This window comes from Trachemys scripta, chromosome 4 (assembly GCF_013100865.1).
Source record: "Trachemys scripta elegans isolate TJP31775 chromosome 4, CAS_Tse_1.0, whole genome shotgun sequence".
In the NCBI taxonomy this organism is placed as follows: Eukaryota; Metazoa; Chordata; order Testudines; family Emydidae; genus Trachemys; species Trachemys scripta.
This window is the reverse complement of record NC_048301.1, coordinates 108,504,782-108,525,037: the sequence shown is the minus strand read 5'-3', so window position 1 is coordinate 108,525,037 and position 20,256 is coordinate 108,504,782. Positions and strand designations below refer to the sequence as shown.

The 20,256-nt window shown below is 39.7% G+C and overlaps 1 protein-coding gene across 1 annotated transcript in view; it reads right to left on the bottom strand.

The window, feature by feature from the left end:
• The window catches only part of MUC6 (mucin 6, oligomeric mucus/gel-forming), a 76,342-nt gene that overhangs the window by 28,423 nt on the left and 27,663 nt on the right, over positions 1 to 20,256 (bottom strand). Inside the window, exons 8-26 of the mRNA XM_034768775.1 lie at positions 17,800 to 17,922; positions 16,869 to 16,989; positions 15,094 to 15,232; positions 13,369 to 13,473; positions 12,438 to 12,507; positions 12,183 to 12,320; positions 10,981 to 11,142; positions 10,452 to 10,546; positions 9,567 to 9,699; positions 8,567 to 8,816; positions 7,878 to 7,930; positions 7,663 to 7,772; positions 6,485 to 6,636; positions 5,395 to 5,536; positions 4,601 to 4,711; positions 2,896 to 3,081; positions 1,890 to 2,129; positions 1,099 to 1,255; positions 92 to 238 (exon numbers count right to left, since the gene is read on the bottom strand). Coding sequence (XP_034624666.1) covers positions 92 to 238; positions 1,099 to 1,255; positions 1,890 to 2,129; positions 2,896 to 3,081; positions 4,601 to 4,711; positions 5,395 to 5,536; positions 6,485 to 6,636; positions 7,663 to 7,772; positions 7,878 to 7,930; positions 8,567 to 8,816; positions 9,567 to 9,699; positions 10,452 to 10,546; positions 10,981 to 11,142; positions 12,183 to 12,320; positions 12,438 to 12,507; positions 13,369 to 13,473; positions 15,094 to 15,232; positions 16,869 to 16,989; positions 17,800 to 17,922 — 2,634 coding nt within the window. The remainder of the gene's footprint in view (positions 1 to 91; positions 239 to 1,098; positions 1,256 to 1,889; positions 2,130 to 2,895; positions 3,082 to 4,600; positions 4,712 to 5,394; positions 5,537 to 6,484; positions 6,637 to 7,662; positions 7,773 to 7,877; positions 7,931 to 8,566; positions 8,817 to 9,566; positions 9,700 to 10,451; positions 10,547 to 10,980; positions 11,143 to 12,182; positions 12,321 to 12,437; positions 12,508 to 13,368; positions 13,474 to 15,093; positions 15,233 to 16,868; positions 16,990 to 17,799; positions 17,923 to 20,256) is intronic.

Genomic DNA, 20,256 nt, shown 5'->3' with positions numbered 1-20,256 from the left:
GCTTGAAACCATAAGTGGGTGTCCTCGAGGAAGACCTGCGGTGGGAGAGTGGTCAAAAGTGCAGCTAACCCTGAAACTGTGAAATCATTACCTTCAATGTTGACATATTTGTAGTTTTGTTGTGGGCAATTACAAGGTCGGTAATGCCAGGTGCAATTTTGTTCATCCCAATAATTGTAGCTGTAGGTGCCCTCACTGCCTGACTTTCGGTGTGTGTTGAAGTAGTCACAATAGACAGCTGAAAAAGCAAAAACAGAATGAAAGGTTGAATTTTTCAATTTATGGAATGTAATTCCTCAAAGGATTCAGAATAGGAGGAAGAAAGCGACTCAATGGTACTTGGTGACTCAAGGTAAGCCCTCCAACCTCGACTATGGGTGAACTGATTTGAATCTGTGTTCTAGTGAGGTGTGAGTTAATTTCCTCCTTTCATAAGAAAAGGGGCAGATATAGGCATTTAGATATTTGTAATGTATAATATATTGATGTGTTAAATGGAAGCTATCAAGAACTATAGCTTTAAAGGTTTTATTATAATACTCTGTGAAGCCTATGCATAAAATTTCTCTATATAGCAACCATTGATAATTTTTCTTGCTTTATGGAGCCCCAGCCATCACAGCTTTCTCTGTTTATTTCCTTGCAATCCGCACATAGATGATTTCATCACAACTATGAGAACATTTTTTTTTTTTTTTTTTTACAATATTGTGTTCCCTCTACTGTCTAGTTGGCTGTCAGTTCTGCAGAAGCAATAGGGAAAATATATTGCAAGATTATTATTTATGACTACTAGATTTTTCTCCCTCATTTCTCCATGACATGGTATGTGTTTCTGGTGAGGTTAATACTGATGAAATGTGCACGGTTAAGAGCACTACAGGATGAAGTCATCCATTTATCTAGAGCACAGATACAACATGGGATGTGGCCACACAAGCAATCCCCCATGCTGCCCCATCAATGTACCTTAATCCTGTAATAATAATATGTCCCTTAAGCCCCTTTATAATTGGGCAAAGTGTAAAAGGAATTGAAAACAAAAGCTAGTAATAAAAATCACATATGTCATTTTTTAAAGGTGTTCAAGAAACTTACGACAGAACTCTGGGGCTCTCCAGTCAATGCAGACACCTACATCTAAGCATGCCTTGGCATACACTGCAATGGCATCACACATGCATTCACAGTCTCCTCCAGAGTCACACCCACAGGAGTCTCGGACACAGGCATCATAATAAGGCATGCGGTATACCTTTGATTGAGAGAGAAGGAATAAATTGGTTAACTAGGATTCTCTTGTACCTGTGCATTGATCAAAAAAGTTTCTTTCCTGTTTCTAGCTGGGCTAAACTACAGATGTTAGCTCAGGGTAAAGGGAGAACATTCAGAACATAATCTGCTCTGCTAAGTGAGAGTATGAATTATTCCTCTAGTTGTTGTGTAGTAAAATAAGCACAGCAATAATACAATTCCAATTCAAACTGTAATCTTTAGTAAAAACTTAGGCACTGCAAAATATCAATAGAAAATTATGACATTTTGAAGGATATCTCTAGAGCTGTATGTGTACTTAAACAGCTGTATATAGTTTCCATGTGATTAGGCAGCAAAACACATCCGCTAAAATAGAGGCACCTAAATTCAGCAGTTTCATACCCTGCACGGACACACATAAACACTGTTCACATTTCTCACTTGAGTTCACTTTTTGAAGACATGTTACAAACAGGAGGTACAAAATATTAAAGTGAAGCAGGCACAAGAATACATTTCATGCATGTGGCATTAATGCATCCTTGGGAGGAGGAAGGTACACACTGAAGTGTGAGGGGATCATCCTTTGGAAGACTGTAGACTATGTGTAAAGAAGCCAAAAACTTGCTTACCTTACTGTGACATGGAGCAAAGACCTGGCTGTTGATGATGGAACACTTCCTCTCTGCCCAAGCTTTACGATAAGGGTTCTTGCTACAGGGATCAACTACAAAGAACACATCCCCACACATAGGATTTTCCTTCCAAGAATTTACAAACTCCAGTTCATTTGCTGCCACGTATTTGCTTCGAGTTTCAAAGTCATCTCTCATGTTCCCGTTGTAATTCCCACACAAACCGCAGAGGTGATCCTACATGAAGAAATGAAAGCATTAATATCAAGTTGCCCCCTATTTGCTAATTGCAACCAATTGTCTGAATCACACCTCTACCCCGATATAACGTTGTCCTCGGGAGCCAAAAAATCTTACCGCGTTATAGGTGAAACCACGTTATATTAAACTTGCTTTGATCCGCCGGAGCGCGCAGCCCCCCACCCCCAGCGCTGCTTTACCATGTTATATCCGAATTCGTGTTATATTGGGGTCACGTTATATCTTGGTAGAGGTGTATCTTTCTGTTATCTGCACTACTTTTTCTGATCCGCGATTGCAATCTATAAATACTGTGCCACATACTGTTAGTTTTTTGTATGTACAGCCTTTCTTGTTAAATGAACAATGGAAGGAAATAGTGGAGTTCTTCCTGAATAGTGTTCACAAACAGAGATATAATCTACACCTTTATGAGGTCAAAATAAATTCAAATGCCCTGTACAAATTTCCCTGCCCTTCTGGGGGATGAAAGGATGTGTTGTCATTTGGACAACACATGAGCTATCAGCTCAAAGATTCATGTTGTTGTGAAGTTTGGTAAGCAGCTAATAAGCAGCATCCAGTGAAGATCTCTGCTGCTCCAGGAGGGATGAGAGTTATGAGAGGCCTTCCTAGGAGACTTCTGCTGCTGTAGAAAGTTGTTACAATTGCCATCTCATGTACAGTTTGATTTGAATGTGGGGGTAAATGTATTTAACAAAGAAAGTTAAGGAAAGTTTATTAGGAAGTTACTTTGAATTACCTGTGCTTCTCTGAAGATCTTGATGAAAATATTCATGTGCTTGTTCCAGATAAGAGTCATGTTGTATTTTCCTGGGATAATGATATCGAACATCAGGTGAAGGGCATTCTTTTTCACGTGGAATTGTGTCAGAGGATTGTCCCCATATACAAAGTAGGTTTCCTCTGCCAGTATAAGTGTCATATTCTGAAAGCAAATTGGCCTGTAAGTTATAATATATCTCTCAGTATGTCCCTTTCTGTCTTTGTAACATTACCAGGAATCACTAAAGGGTGCTGCTATAGGTTGTCATTTCTCTGTTTTTCTGAACTGATTGATTGTGCTTAGCTCTTGGAGAATTATTTATTGTCAGCTGAGTCACAGTCCTTAGATGATGAGCATCTCTGCCTGAGGTCTGGTCTACACTACAGACCTATATCAGTATAACCATGAGTGATGTAGTTGTACTGACCTAACCCCCCATGTAGACAGCGCTAAGTTAGTGAGAGAGCTTCTCCCCTAGACAGAGCTACTGCCTGTCAGGGAGGTGGATTAACTACGCTGATGGGAGAACTCTCTCCTCGGTGTAGAGCATCTTCATTAAAGCACTACAGCAGCGCGGCTGCATTAGTGCAGCTGTGCCAATGCAGTGTTTTAAGGGTAGATGTGCCCAGACTGTCTATTTCTCAACATCATTCTGAGGTGTAGATGTAGCCTATGTTATGCTTATGTAAGAAAGCAAAGCAGTGCATGATGCCAAAACATTATTCTCTTCTTCCATCTGCACCTATCCCATGCAAAGGTAAAACCTAGCCTGCCGCCAGCTGCCTGGATTTGTTCTATGAATATGCAAGTTTTGATTAACATGAAACAAACCCACCATGTTTCATGGTCAGTGTAGGGTGCAACAGCATTTTGTAATGGATTGTTTTGTTGTATATAACACTGCCATCACACTTATTTTATCTGTGTGCAGCAGGCTGAAGCACAGAGTTTTATTTCCATGATTTAAAATGAGTAGATGCAAAGTTACATAGAGAGATGGTAGCTAATATTGAGTCGATCAGTTTTGCCTTTCATGCACTCTTGTACTTTTACATCTTTCCTGAGAGCAGTGGTGCACAATAACAGTTACTTTTGAACCAATAATAGTGTTCCTCTGGAGCAAGTATTTAGGAGTTAAGTGCAAAAGAAGCTACTAGCTTCTTCAGTAAAGCATTGTCATTTTGCCTTTGCTGTTGCTAATTAACCAGGTGGCAAGTGTGTACTGTATGTAGTGATAGTTCCCTGGTCAAAACCCCAACAGTCCTCATTTGGTTTGCTAATGAAGCTTGACTCTGAGATAATCTGATATTGATGTACTTTTGGTTCCCTCAGGACTAAGAACCACAAACCTACAAGGGATTTTTTAGAATTCATATGCTGACCATGACAAGTCTTCCTTAATTTCACACAACTGCCTTCTTGGCTTCAATCTGTGGCTCAGGCAAATGATTGATACGCTTCCGTTGCAGGATTCTCCAATGTGAGGGTAAAATCCAAGGCTTTACTCTCATGGCTTTTAAACAGACCACAACTTTGGGGAGTGAAAGACTGAGATAGGGATTTCAAACCCTACTCCACAGCTCTAGGTCACCAAGTAGACTGCCCTATAAGACTTGACTGTAGACTCCTACACTGATATGAGGTCCAACCCAGATGGATAACAGCAGTATGATGTTCTTACCCCAAGGTGGATCTTGATAGACCTGGAGCAGGTGACTCCTGATTTCCCACAGATGACATTCTCAGTCACAATTTTAAAGGTGGAGTGAGAACTGTTCATACCGCAACCATCCTAAAGGAGAGAAACAGATTTGCTTAACCATTTGAGAGTTCAAAGTAACAGGGTGAACAAGAAGATTCAGTGTGCTGAACTATCACTTCAGGGAGTTTGCCTCTCAGCAAAACAGGCCAGCCTCACACACAATATCCCCATTCACTGTGTAGCATGCTATAATTCCATCTCTGACTAGCTTCAAATCCAGTTATCAAGGAAATCATTTCAGTGGAATTTGTATACTGGCATCCCTCAGCTTCTGGGGTATTCTATGGCTTGCGGCAGCTTGGGCATTTTACCCATCTCAGAAACCACATTTTTGCAGGGGGAAAGGAGGGAGTCAGTAGGGTACTGCACCTTTACATGGTGTTACTCTTGAAAGTACCAATGATCAAACTGCTGATTTGGTTTTAAGAATTACATCACTTCATTAGAAAACACTGTGTAGCTGGTGCAATATGCCTATGTGGGTAGATCATCCACAGGCACTCAAGTATGTTAGGAAATTTTCTTAGTGTCTTTTTGTGATTTCATATAAAATGTTGGCACTATGGTTGGTGTTGTTTTGTTTTTTGTTTGGTGTGTGTAAGGGGTTTTCAGATGAGGTCTTGAAATGAGCCCTAAATATGTCAGAGTTCATAAATCAAGCCATTTCTTGGCAATGAGTACATTGCCATAAGAAGCACTAGCACTGATGTTACCGTAGCTAGTATGTATTCGCAGTTGCCATCAAACACAAAGCGCTGTCCATCAAAAGTGGTGACATGTCCTTCTCCATAGAGGGTACATGTTGAGGAGCATTTAGATTTCTGAACACATTTCCATTTGCCTCTTGTACAGGTGCTATGGTGAGAAGAAAATTCTTGTTAGGAAGTTTTCAAGGGCATGCAGCTTTAACTCATCGCTACATACACACATTTTATATATGCTGTATTAACTTCATTGACTTAGTTTATATATGCAATGTGGTCAAATTATGATTAATATGGGAACTGTAACTTCAAATTTCCTGACTTTTGTGAAAATTAATGCATACTAAAGATGAAATTTTAAGTATATTTTTCCATTTAATTTACTTTAAAAAAGAGAAAACATGAGGCATTACAGGTTACATTGCCTTGAGTAAACAGCTCTTCTTGTCACTAAAGCAGATTTTGCTGTCCCTTTGGTTATTTTAATGAGAAGATGTGGACAGGGGTGCTGGAACAATTTTTATAGTGGGGGTGCTGAGAGCCATTGAACCAAACTGTAAACCCTGTATATAATGGAAACCACTTCAAGTCAGGGGATGCTGCCGCACCTCCCTGCTCCCCTAGTCCATCACCTATGAGTGTGGAACTGGAAATGGTAGCAACTGCTGATTGAGAATGTAGCTAGAAAAGATGGAAGTAATATCGATGGGTCAGTTGATCTATTTAGAGAAAGGGAGGATTGTGCTTGCACTTTCAATTGTGGTGGAATTGATATACTTTTCTAGTATGGCTTATAGTTTGAGGGCGCTATTGGATCCCACACTGCTTCTGGATGTGCAGATAGCATCAATTGTCATTATAGCCTTATCATTTTTGTGGCTGACCAGGAGACCACGACCTTTCCTCTTAGATATAGACATTGTCACAGTTATCCGTGGTTTTATCACTTTCACGCTTTATCATTATGGCAGAATTTGTTTAGCTCTGACCCTCAACTGCTACCTATTCTTCTTCTCCTTGCAACCATACTGTTGCACTGTATGCTTGTACAGTCTAGACAAATAAATAACTAGCAAAGAGAAAACTTGTAGATTCTTACCAGGTTTTGCATTCAGTGTGGATTTCTTCCCCTTTTTTATAAGAGATGCCACCATATTCACAGGGACACTCATCAGGTGGTACACACATTCCATCTAGATTCTCATATAGCCCATCAGTGCAGACACAGCCTGATTCACACCTAGTGGGTACCTAGGAAAGATCAGGAAATTGCAACATCAGTCATAAAAAACAATGCATGAAGGAAAGGAATGTAAAGAGAATGGATTGAAACATTTTGTTTTTATTGACCTATAGCCTTTCTTCAGTTTTGCTTTGTGTTATTTATTTGGTGCCAAGAGCCAGCCTATGCTATTACTTAAATCACTTTTACTTGTGCAAGTTAATGCCCTGTTATACAAGTTTTACTGCATTTGTAAAATATAACTAGTGTCTGAGGCAATAAGCTTTCTGGGGACTCCTTGAAAAAAGTTGTATTTCATGGGTACCAGCTGCTCAGACAATTCAAGAATAATGTATGTTTCTTTCCAGCCCAGAAGTCTGTTACATTATAATTCTGCTAATTGCTGTTTCTTTATTTAATAAGAAACCTTTATTACATTATGAAATATATATATATTGTTAGGTATATATATCGATATATACTGTGATTTGTAACTCTTTTCCTGTAATCAGTCAACATTTGGTGCACTTGAAATTAAAAAAAAAAAGATCTATTTCTTGATATATCATGTTTTATTGTTTGGCATGGAAATCTATAGGGCAGTTTATTAAGTAAGTATTGCAATTTTCATGAAGATTCACTGTCTCGCTATTATTTATTGATAGTTCTTATATTGCCTCCCTTACAGTGGTATCAGAATACCTATCTGAAACGTATTTATTCTCACAACACTTCTGTGACTTAGGCAGGTACTATTGTCCCATTTTACAGATGAGGAATTGAGAGGTATTTAGGTGTCTTGTGTGATTTTTTTTAAAAAACTAGTTGATTTTAATGGGTGTTACGCTCCTAGATGCTTTTGAAAATTTCACTAGGCATCTAAAGATCTTTAAAAATCTGGCACTAGGAGACTTGCCCAAGGCTGCATAGGAAGTCTATGACTGAGCAAGGAATTGAATGTGGGTCTTCCCAAGCCCCAGGCAACCACTGCTTCATCCTTCCTTTCACAGTGTGTTTCCATCACCGAGATGTGATCATAAAGATGTGGAACTCACACATTCAATTCCAGTGGCCAGCATCTGACAGGTAGGGGAACAGGAGGCTCCATATTTGTTCTCTGAGTTCTGTGAACATGACACATATTTTTTGGGAGGCTTGCAGTTTTCTAGCAGAAAAAAAAAGAGAAACAGAAAGTTATGAAGGGATAACTCTGTTACATGGGGAAAATAATGCTTTTGAAGGCGAAGGTAAACTGTAGCCAAATGCATACCTGCAGGGTCTTGAGGTTTGCCAGTGCAACTCATCTTTCCATTAACACAAAAGCTAGAAAAGAAAAGAATATTTCAGTGTACATCCCTTACTAAATGGGACAATTAAAACTCGAGTTGTTTTATGGTTTTAATTTTTCCTCTTTGAATGTGATACCCTCCTAAGAAAACAATGTTCAGGCTTTTTGTCAAATGACTTCATCCTTTTCCAAGAAACAAACATTCCATCTATGCCTCTTGAGCCTCCCAGTTCCTTCAAAATGGAATACAAGCCAACATGCCTCTGCTTACTCTTTGGACTGCAACAATATAACCAGCAATGTCAGTAGTGTATGCAATGTGAGGCAGGGATCCTGTTTATGTGTTAGCACAGCACCTGGCAGCATAATTCTTATATCTCCTAGTGCTTCTCCAACATTTTCAGGGAAGACAGATTTTATGTGCCTAATATTTCCAAGGTAAAAGAGAACCAAATTAAAAAAACCAAAACTTTTGGACCCACCTTTCTTTTAGAAAGAAGCAAAACAAACAAACAAAAAAAAACAAAAAAAAAAAAACAAAAAAAAAAAGAGGCGCGGCACCCGCCCTCTCGTAAAAAAAAAAAAAAAAATCTCTGCAGTTTGACAAAATCAAACACATGAACAAGCCCTCCCTTTGCAGTATGTTCATTTCTTTTAACTCACAAACTTACCAGGTAATGCCACCAATTATAGTTGACTGGTCAGGCAGGATGAACCTCTTATCTTCCAGGTAGCAGGGACACATGGATTTACGCACACATTCACTTCTGTGGTTCAAGTAGGTACCTTTAGGACAGTTGCAGCCATCAATAGGGATGTCAGTAGGATAACATTCCAGGGTTTGGTCGGAAAGTGACAGGCACGTCCTATCACAGGCTTCAGTGTGGTAGCTGAATGTCTGATTGCCAGTACAGGAAATGGCTGTAAAATGAAGAAAAGAGTGTGAGTTACACTTCATTTCCCTGATCTCCCCTCAAAGGGGTGCTGGAGCCAGGGGAAGGTGCTGAATTAACAGTTTCAGTGTTAACTGCTGTCTCTTGCTTTCCTCTCTCAGAGTGAGAGTGAGAGAGAGTCCCTCTCTCAATCAAAGCATGGCTCCTTAGTGAGCTTTGCTGTGAGAAGCAGGAGGGTCTTTGGGAGTAGAGTAGACCCTGCAGGCCATCTTTGTAGAAACCTTAGGATCTGCAGGATTTCCCCTAGATGGAAAATCGACTGACCCTGTGGGTGATACCAAAGGATGACGACTATAGAGCTGTGTGTGCTGAAGCACTCATAGTTTCATGAATAACTTTAGTCATCTTTGTGCTTCTTCCATGGGAGTTGGTGATAAAGCTCAGAGAACATCCTACTTTTTGGGGTATTTTGCATATACATTCCTTATGAAATCAAACCACTCCTAAAATGCAAATTCTGTAGAATTACCTACAAAAGTGATTTTTTTTGGTGCCTGAAACTACTCCACGATACTTAATGATATTTCAGCAGCTTAGAGAGAATTTTAGAAGTGGAATGGTCTTAACCCAGGAGAGGACAGCACCGCCCAATTTGGTTCCATATCAAACTCTGGAATTTTCCAAATGGAGGAATGTTTTTCTGAGTTTTCTAGGTAGCAGAGATGATATAGATATGCATCTGATTACAAACTTTTAAGAGCTAGTTGGGGTCACTTACTGCAGTTGTCTACAGTGTCCCTCCAGTTTACAAGGATCAGCCCCATTGAAGCACACACTCTTGCATAAGATTCCAGAGCAGAACAAATATAAGGAAAGGTCTCCTCATAGTTACAGGCTTGGTAGATGCATCTCTGAAAACAAACACAGAGTATTCTGTTAGGTCAGATGTTTGGAAGTCATCAGCACGCTCAGAAATAAATAATGCATTTTATAGATTACACGGAACAATTGAAAATGAACATATCTATCTGAGTGGCTGATGTAAGTAAAATATACTTAGCACCAGGGCCGGCTCCAGGCACCAGCTCAGCAAGCTGGTGCTTGGGGTGGCCAATGGAGAGGGGCGGCACGTCCGGCTCTCCCACGGCAATTCGGCAGCAGGTCCCTCGGTTCCTCTCGGAGGGAAGGACCTGCCACCGAATTGCCGCCGAAGACTGAAGCAGCGGTGGTAGCGCTGTTGGGGTTTTTTTTTTTTTTTTTTTTTTTTTCTGCTTGGGGTGGCAAAAACCTTGGAGCCGGCTCTGCTTAGGACTTATACAGTGCTTTTCATCCTTAGATTTCAAAATGCTCCACAAAACTGAGCGCAAGTATCATTATCTCTATTTTACAGACAGGAAAACTATGCTCAAAAAGGTTAAATACCCTTGACGATGTTCATTTGGGGAAGGTTCTTGGGAAATACTAAATCAATTAGCTGTGTGAGAAAAAAACCTATCCTCTCCTTCCTAGTGACTGGGGGATAGCAGTCTGTGATCATACCAGACCTCGCCTGGCTAGGAGAAAGGTGTTTTTGAATGATTCTTGGTCCTAAGCCCCTCTTGTGCTCCCACACCATGTAGTGCTTCTCACTGCCTCACCTCAAGACTTTAGCAGAAGCTCCTACCTTGTAAAAAGGAGCAGGATTCACCACAGAATGGCATTTCTCAAACACTGTGCCCTTCTTAGTAAGAATGGAGCAATGGGTCTCTGCAGACATTTCTAAATGAGAGAAACAGTCATAGATGTTAAGCAATAGAGAGGTCAAGAATAAGAGATAAGGAGGTGGCTGTGTCTGTCTTATTTAATTTATTGAGAAGGTGATACTAGTTTTCAGTCACAGAATAGGAAAGCCAGAGACTAAGATCTCAAAGGACTTCAGGAAATCAGTGGGAGTATCAAGAGGAACTCCTGCAACTTATCAAAGGTACTTCAAACCCATAGTCAGATCTTTAGAGAGAGATCTTGTCATAGATTGGCTTATACAAGTATATTCTAGAAATCTACATCTTCCTATAGATGAAGGAATCAGTGATGTACAGTCCTCTTCTTCTTATCTCTTAGATCCTCTGTTCCCTTGTGGATGAGCTTATGGTAATCATTCAGAAAAAGCAAGTCAATTGGGGTGATCTAATAGGTCAGGGCATTCGACTTACTGTTCAATTGACTCATAGAGCAAGGGTCTGTGTCCCTCTCTGCAGCAGGGTGGCAGTTCCCTGATCTCCAGGAGTCCACAAACAGGGATGCTGTTCCTTCAATAATATCCATGCTGGTCATGAAATCATCTGTAGTGTCTCCATTGTAATTGCCACACAACCCTGATGACATGGGGAACACAAGGGACGAATGAAAAACAAGGAACATTTATTCACTAATAATATGTCTTTGCTGTATAGTAATAATAAAATGTATCAGTAATTATAACTGGAGTGGTAATGACTACTATAGATTAAATGGGTTAAGCATTTCTGTTATAAAACTGTTTTTCAATCACTCATAACTTTGTCTGTTTCACTTAGTAAGTTAAAATTCACCAAGTCTGTTCACTTCCTTCAGGTGAATTTGTATGGAAAGTTTTTTAGAGAAAAATAATTCAGTTCTTTTAAAAAATAAAAAGAAAGGGAGAAAATATTCTCCCAATTCCAACTGAAAAAAGTTGTTGTGACTTTTTTTTAATGGCTCTAACATCAAAACAATTAGGTATAGAAAGTTAGAATGTGGCATGGAATATAGCCCTCAATGAGCACTGGAATTGAGTGTTCCAGTAAAACTTGGTTTTGATTTGGCTGAGTTTTGAGAGCTTGAAGAAATTGCTCTTTCTGCACATGCAGTGATCTGGTGCTGCTTATAGCATTCTAAACAAAAAGTTGTGCAGAATATGTATTCTTGGCTAAATCCGCTGCACAGTAAATACGTGTATCCCCTAAGATGCCCATTGATCAAGAGAGCCATTGGGTTCTTGAATAATCAATGTAATCTTCTAAGATGCACCATGAATTAGGTTGGGCTATATAGGTGCCATGACTCATTTGATGTGTAGTAAAGTACATGTTGAACAAGGCAGGGTTTCACAGGCATTCTTGCCTTTTACAAAGCACACCTTGTAGAAGATAGGTTGGGAAATCAACGTTATTACAAAGGAGTGTGGATATCACGCCTAGTCTGTGCCACTTCAAATTCTATTAATTGCTTTTGTTAAGGTTTTTGGAAAAAAGCTCTTATCAACACACAATAGCTTTCCATTGTAGCTTTTTAGAATCATAGGAAGAGTCTATCCATTATACAATGGCCATTAAAAGACACAATTTCACCGCCTCCCTCCTTCATAATGAAATGTGGAGGAGACTGGATTTCTTACCTAGGGTTCTGCCTTTGAAGAGAGGTCCAACTTTTATATAGACGTGAAACACTGGCCAAGTTTGAACTATTAGTTCCAGCCCAAAGGTGGTATACATTTGAATGTGGGTGGAGGACTGTCTGAAAACGGTGATGTCAGCTAAAATAAATTAGATGATTTAAAATAATTACTTTGATTTATCTATTTATTTTAAAATCAGATGAATGAAATGTCTAATCCAGTCTTGCACATTCCGCGTTCTCCCTTGTTCTGTACCTGATCTAAAAGGTATCCACTTGAGTTCATCATATGTGTGAAGGTCATTTTGAGAAATCACAATTTTGTCCTGTGAAGAAGAGGGCACAGAGTCATTGAATCATAGAAATGTAGGGATGGAAGGGCTCTTGAGAGGTCATTTAGTCCATCCCTTCACACGGAGGTAGGATTAAATCTACTAGACATCCCTGATGGGTTTTTGTCCAACCCATTCTTAAAAATCTCCAGTAACAGGGATTTCACAACCTCCCTTGGTAAACTATTCCAGTACTTAACTATTCTTGTAGTTAAAGTTTCTCTTAATATCTAACCTTAATCTCCTTTACTGCAGATTAAGATGATTACTGCTTGTCCTACCCTCTGTGGACATGGAGAACAATAGATCAGAGTCCTCTTTGTAACAGCCCTTAACTTATTTTACAACTGTTATCAGGCTTCTTTTCTCAATTAATCTTCATCATTAAAAAATGTCTCAATCTGGACATTAATTGAGTCATTACTGCATAGCTGGGCTGAAGGCCAAGTGCCTCTTACTTCCTGAGACCTGCACGCAATCCAGTGTACCCACAGAGTGGGAGAGAGTTGGTATTTCTATTATCTTTATTTTAATCAACTATTACTGTCATCATGATATTTAGTGAGAAAAGTCTCATTAATTCTTTCCCTAGCAGACATCCTGCCACCCTGTTCTGATTTTTCACTTTGTAAAACTGGTCACTCTATGTTCAGCACCCCTAACTTGCTGAACTGATGTGACATTACACATCTCTCTGAAGTTATCTTTCCATTATGGAATACACTGCCATTTGAAGCAACTATTTTCCCCCTTTCCCCAGATTTTCATATGACGACACCTGCAATGCCTCTGAACATTAACTTTGATACACTGGCTACTGGAATGTTGCATAGGACTTGTGTACTGCACTCTTACCTTTGTAGAAAGGTAAATTATAGCAGTTAATGATGTTTCAGAATGAGAGTAACCAGACTTATCATACACAGCCATCAGGGTTCCATTGTACGGAAGGCTGGGACTCTGAAGGAAAACAAAAAAACATGGTTATGATGGGGAAAAAATAAACTATACTCCAAATCCATTTATCACTACAGAATCTTGTATTGTTCTTGCTGCTTTACCCTGAAATTGCACTTTTTGGTGGCATTCGTATAAGATTCCTTGTAACCCTTCTCATTCTCACAAAATGTAAGTGAACTTAAAGCAATGGAGGAAGAAGGTATTCTGTGGTGCATTTCCAATACATCTTTAACATTTTATTTCTACAGAGTGACCCTTCTTGTATCACAGCACATTTCTCAAAGTAAACTAACACTGGGGACAGCCTGGTCTCTCCAACCTCTCTTAAAAAGAGAATATGGCGGGCTCAGTTTTCAAGTGCGGTTTCCTTTAATGCAGGATTTTGACGTGTTACTTAAATGCTAAAAAATTGACACTTAGGCATGAATATTTAAAATAGCTGCATTAAAAAGTCAACATTTTTCAACTGTTACTAGCCAGTGATATCTTAGATACTGCAATTTTATCCCATTCTATGTATAGGGAAATATTGTTGTGTCTCAGATACTAGGATTTCACTGTTAGCAAATGTTGACTTTTTAATGATGGCCGTAGTAATGTATGGGGTAAAATGCAAAAAAAATTGGGTTTCCTGTGTACCCGTTCACAGCCAATACCTTCTTATCAGCATTTGCATCAAGGAAACCTATTTTGGTGATCCTTGGATTTGGGGTTTTTTAATTTTGCAGTTTGTGCCTTTTATTAGTTACTAAGAGAATTTACTGGTGATACAAATGCCAGAAACAACTTAAGCTGTTTGAATCCTTGGTGGCCAATTTCTGCTTATCTCTGGTCCTTTAACAAAAACAGTGTGGACCAACCAATCTCCCCTTCTCAGCAAGACTTCAACTAAACTACGAATAGTAATTTTTCCTCTAACAAGTGGCAGCCCTTTCTAGGGCAGATACTCAATGTCTGTTCCAGGGGAAATTTCATTTCAGGTTTCTGTTTGTTCCAAGGTGATGAATAAGCTGATGGCATCTTCTACCTGTCTGAAGCTAGGGCAGCCCTGTAAGTAAATACTTTTTACCTGTGGCAATTGCTGGTCAATCTTATGATGGATTCTGAATTACAAAGTTTCCATTTTGTAATTATGTTTACTTGCAAGTTGGAGCCATTGAGTATAAACTGTTGGGACGTTATCAAATAACTACAATAAAGATTTCATTTTACATCTATATAATCTTACCCTTTGGACCTGGAAGTGACGTTGGAAATAAATTTAACAAAGAACTTCTGTGTGATCTATCTGGGACAACTATTCCTGACAGCTTCAACCATCCTTATAATGATTATAGAGTGTTATAAAGTTAACGAATTATCCCAAAGCCAATTGTGCATAGTATCATTTCCTAATGCTAGGAGTTTTGGGGTTTCCTGACATTACATTATGCAACAATGCAAAACACTTGCCAGCTTTTTCAACACCAAATTGCTACTTGGCATCACATATGATATGTGGGATAAATGGAGGTCATTGGAAGATTTTAGTTTATATGAGGGGGCGGGAATAAAGGTAGATTGTACGTATGACAATTCCCTTCTGTTGATCTTGTGTAGTTTATGATCTCTGCAGCTTACCTTCATGAGGATGTATGTGCAGACTCCGTGGAACCTGTATGACCTGGAATCAAACGTGGTGACAAAGGAGCCTCCCTCCAGGGAACATCTTCCTGGGCAGGGAAGTTCATTGCAATTCCACTGGCCCATTGTACATTTACTGGGGAAAACAAGAATGTGCGTTAAATGACTATTACCAGTCTAGCAGGATTTGGTTCCACTATCTGGGGGGTTTGTTGTTTTTTTATTGCCTTACAACAGCATGTCTGTGGTCATATCTCTGTGTAGCAATATTTTGAAGTTGACCGCCTCAGGCTCTTCCACTGTGGAAATCTGAAGATGACTAAATTGATCATCTTGGATAGTGGTTGATGTATGCCACAATGAGTAGTCAACATGATATAGTACCTTACATGTTCTAAACTTTCATTTCCATTATCTCCTGAATTCTTTTTTTTTTTTTTTTTTGCTCTAAATGTTCAATAACTTCTTAGTAAGGAAATATATACATTAATGTGTATATATTTCTTTTCCTCTGTGATTTTTTTGTGTTTTGCATTATCATTTGCTAAATATATTAGTAGACACTATTTATCTCAATCTGTAGCTGATGAGACCCTTGTGTGATGGGGTGTTCACCTCACACAAGACTGGAAGGGATTACGGTGGCCGAGTAGGCCAATTAGCTCCACAGGTTGAACCTAGAGGAGGAGCCAGGGAGCAGGTAGTTGAGTGAAAGGAACAGGCAGGGCCTATAAAGTCAGGTAATGGGCTACAGATAGGGCTGTTGGGAAAAGCAGTCAGCAGTCACTCCCTGGGAAGAGGGAGGAGGGTTGGTGGAGCTGGTATACTCAGGAAGAGGGGGAAACAGAGGGTAAGAAGAAGGTCAGGGAAGGAGCAGTGAAGCCAGAGGGAGGAAGCCGAGAACTGCTGAGCTGAGGGTCCCTGGACTGGAACCCGAAGAAGAGAATGGGCCCGGGTTCCGGTACCAGCCACCAAGGGTGTGGCACAGAACTGGGCTGCCATAGGGGAAGACTGCCTAGGATTGCTGATGGACTGTTCCCCAGAAGGGGAGGACCTTATTGACCTAGCTAGAGTGCCAAGCCACGAAGAGGAAGCTGCAGTTCCTGAGGTTGAGAGTGGGGCTCCAGAGTGAGACAATGGGAGAAGATACCACCAGAGGGCAAGTGTGAGCTGGCAGAGCTAATCTCCAGTATGGCCAGCAGGAAGCACCACTGTGGTCAGTGAATCCCGTGACACCTTGTATGGCTTGGGTCTCCATCAGCCATGTAAATCATAAATGAATCAATGATGAAAAGTGTTGCACTGGAGACCAAATTCCTTTCTTTATCCGCAGACTAGATGCAGCATGGAAAACAGTAGAGCAATATTCTCCACGTTGCAACACCAAATTATTAAAACACTAACCTTGGAGAACCATTTCTAGTGGTAAAAGGGGAGTTTAGTCCCCACAGCCCATTCAGTGCTTTAAAGCCTCCTGCTCAGATTGCCAGCAAAGTTGAATATTAGTAATAACTTTGGTGATAGTTATTGCACATTTGCACAGAATAAGGCCACGTTTGTTTTTGTATACATAGATCAGAAAATTAGGCATACATTACTCTATCAGCAATTGCAGAGGTAGGGTCCTGAGTGTTCAAAACAGATTTGTGTACAGATGATGTAAACACATTTGTGTCTGTTCTTTGAAAGTCTGGGCCACAATTATGTCAATTTTTCCAGCCACTTGGCCAGGATGCTTTCCACACTTTTCAAAGAAATCTGCCACCACTCACCAGCTCCTGCATGTTGCTTTCATGGTAACGCCAGGATCATATCTCTCCCCATTCAGTGTACACGGGCACTGGTCAATGGGAACACATGTTCGATTTTTTGAGATGTCATCAAGAACAGTACCTATCAAAAGAAGCAAATAAATTAGATAGTCATTTTCAGACGCTTAGCTACCACTTAGCTCCTCAGCACTCAGAACTGTTATATTATGTGCCCAGTGTCTTGCAGAGGCAACATTTCAGAGAGTGGCATTTCAGCACAGCCTTTTGTGCAGACACAGAGGTGTTGTATATAGTGTGTTTTTCCATATCTGCTAAATATTAGCTCCCTTATTTAGAATAAGATTAAGTCTCTATAAAGAATAACAGATTTTGGCCACGTAATGGGAATGAATTAGCTTTACATTTTACTACTGAAATGTCAGGAAATGCCCAAGAATAATGGGAATAAACTGAATTTTTGTAGAACAGTTCAACCTGAAGTATGCCTTGGGCTTTTACAAACTCTGCATAACAAAGCACAATCTCTCTATTCACCAATGAAATGCAGCCACTTCTGGATGGCAACTGTCTAACAGCGCATGGCAACACCACATAAGAGATTAGCACAACAAGTTAATTATATCCAATCCAATTTAAACTATAGGGGGGAACTTTAAGTAGGCAGGGTATAATTATCCCATATTGGCCAGAATGGGGGTGTTACTTCTCTATTCTTGAAAAAAAGTGTCAAGGGATCTTTAATGACCCCAAGGTGTCAGGACCTCAGTTTTATATCTCATCTGAGAAATGGCACTTCCAGCAGCACAGTGTCCAACACCATGATGTGGTGTATTAATTAAATGGATAATTTTTGTCTGCTGGATATGTGCCAAAACTATTTGCATGAATGATTTATGATGAAATCAATACTAGTTTTACGGTAATACTTTACCTTCTGGGCAGAAGCAACCATATGTACAGTAACTGGAACAGCTGTACTCTGGGTTGGAACAGGTTTTAACACATGGAGAACCACACTCCTTGTATATTTGGTCAGCTGAACATTTTCCTACAGCTGCAATACAACAACAATGAAAAGTATTAAGGCATCTTTCTAAATATGAACAAAGGAAAACTTCTCACCTGCCCTAGAGACTGGAGATGAGGCTCTCCCCACCCTCCTGGTATCTGGCACTCCCTGTAGCACAAGAACCTTCACAAGTCCCCAGTCTATCACCTCACCATAACCCAGACACCCACTCTATTCATTTTTCATTCTTTATCCCAGACGTACTGGAGACCACATATTCCAGACAAAGGCTAGAGATCAGATTACCTTTTCTACATGCACCCTACACTTATAGGCGTCAGACCCCTGAAACCATGCACACTTCTGAAAAATGAGCCTGAGGTCCCTCTGTATCTGTGACTGGCTGGGAGAGTGAGAGCAGATTATACCAGTTACAATAAAAGCCATAGGTGTGGTTTTAAAAAGTGCCTGTGTGACTTCAGGAACAATCTTATTGACTTTCAGTGGGATTTGTGCTCCTAAGTCACTTAGGTGCTTTTGAAAATCCTACCCTATAGCATTATTAATATACAGAACAGGGGCCATGTAAGTTTTTCATGTGAAAACTAGTAGGATTCTCCCATCAGGAAGGGAAACATAAGTAGGAGAAGGGAGAGTTAAGATTAGCATTGGAATTTCAAGCACCAGATCCTCCACTGCCTTGCACCTTATGTCGTGATTTTTCCTGCCAAAATCATTGCCAGGCTCATTAAGTAATATTTGGCACCCATTTTGCACAAGTATCAATGACTATGAATGGTGCAGAGCAGGGGATAATCAGACCCTTGATGTTTTCAGAGTTTCGGACACTTGTTTTTTGGAGTATAATATTTTTATTTCCTAACTGGCAAATATTTGTTTTTTAACCTTCACTCTGAATATCTTCACTTTCGCTTTTTTTTATAACTACAAATTCTAGTAACTTTTTTTTTAAGTGAATGGCCTGCTTGCAACATTAATATTGTCGTAACAAAAGCTAGACTGGGGATATTATTTTTAGTATAATTAATTAGCATTATTATATAGCGTTGTAAACATGTACAGTGCCTTACAAATAGTGATTGGGAAAGGCTTGCTGCCCTGAGGACTTTACAATCTAAAAGAGGTAAGACAAATTGAATGCTAAACAAAACTGGGACACCTATTTAGGGAAAGGAGATTGGGGGGAGAATATTGGAGGGATGAAGAAAAGAACAATTCCAGGAAGAAGTGGGATTTGGAGGAGTGGGAGTGGGAGGTGGCATTTGGCATGCAGGAAGCAGGAGATTTTCCCTGAGCACAGGGAGAAGCATGATGGAAGGCAGAAAGCCAAAAGTGTAACAAAGAGCTGGAGAGCAGTCGTACATGAAAACTGGGAGGAGTACAGGGACTAAGCGAAGAGACGGATATGAGATCAGAGATGTAGGCAGGGCAAGAGGATACAAGGCCTTCAAGGTGAGAATAAGGAACGTGTGATAAAACATCAGAAGTCAATTATTGGATTCAGGAATATAATCCTGTCTGGATTATATTCATCTCCCTTCTCATGCTAAACTCCAAATAAATAGTAGCAGATGTTGAAATCACATGTAACAGAATAAGGAGGAAGGAGAAGATATTCCTGTTAAAGCAATTTATTTTTAAAAATAAGTTATGTTTGGGTACTGAACACCAGTTATAGAGTGTGAGGCAGCTCAACTTTCCCATTAACTAGGTGCTTGGAGTTTCAGAGGGATATGCTTCACTGCCTTAGACTCTGAATGTCACTGAGTGTCATTTGGCATCTTGATCTCTTCCCAAAATTCTGCCTAGAATTCTGTCTTCTGTCTTATCCATTAAGCTTTCAACTGGGCTGCATTGTGTTGTAATTAAAATGAATGAATATGCTTTTTGAGAGTCCTTTGCCAAAGGTTTGCCACATCATGCTTCCTGCTTTGTTAAACTTCAAAACAGGCATGATGAAATCAAACAATTTTGATCCATAAAGGGTTGTACTTTCAGTCTCTTGAGCTCCATTTAAAGTTACAAGGAAATATACACATCAAAACAAAATTCACTTGATGCTGCCTAGCTTCACCCGATTTCACTTCATAACTAGTCATTTCATAGGATTTCAATGCAAACTAAAATATAATGCAAACATAAACTAGCCATTTGTGACTTTTGCTGAGCCAGATCTGATTTGTGTTTGTAATGAAACCTCTAACCTGGAGAATTGAATTGTTTTGAGTTTAAACGCGAACAATTAGCACAGGTGTAGCTGAAAGTAGCATTGCATCTTTGCTAAGATGACCAATAATTTAAAACAATAGGACAAGCACTGAAATTAATTTGAATGGTTAGTTCCTGCATATTTCTTAA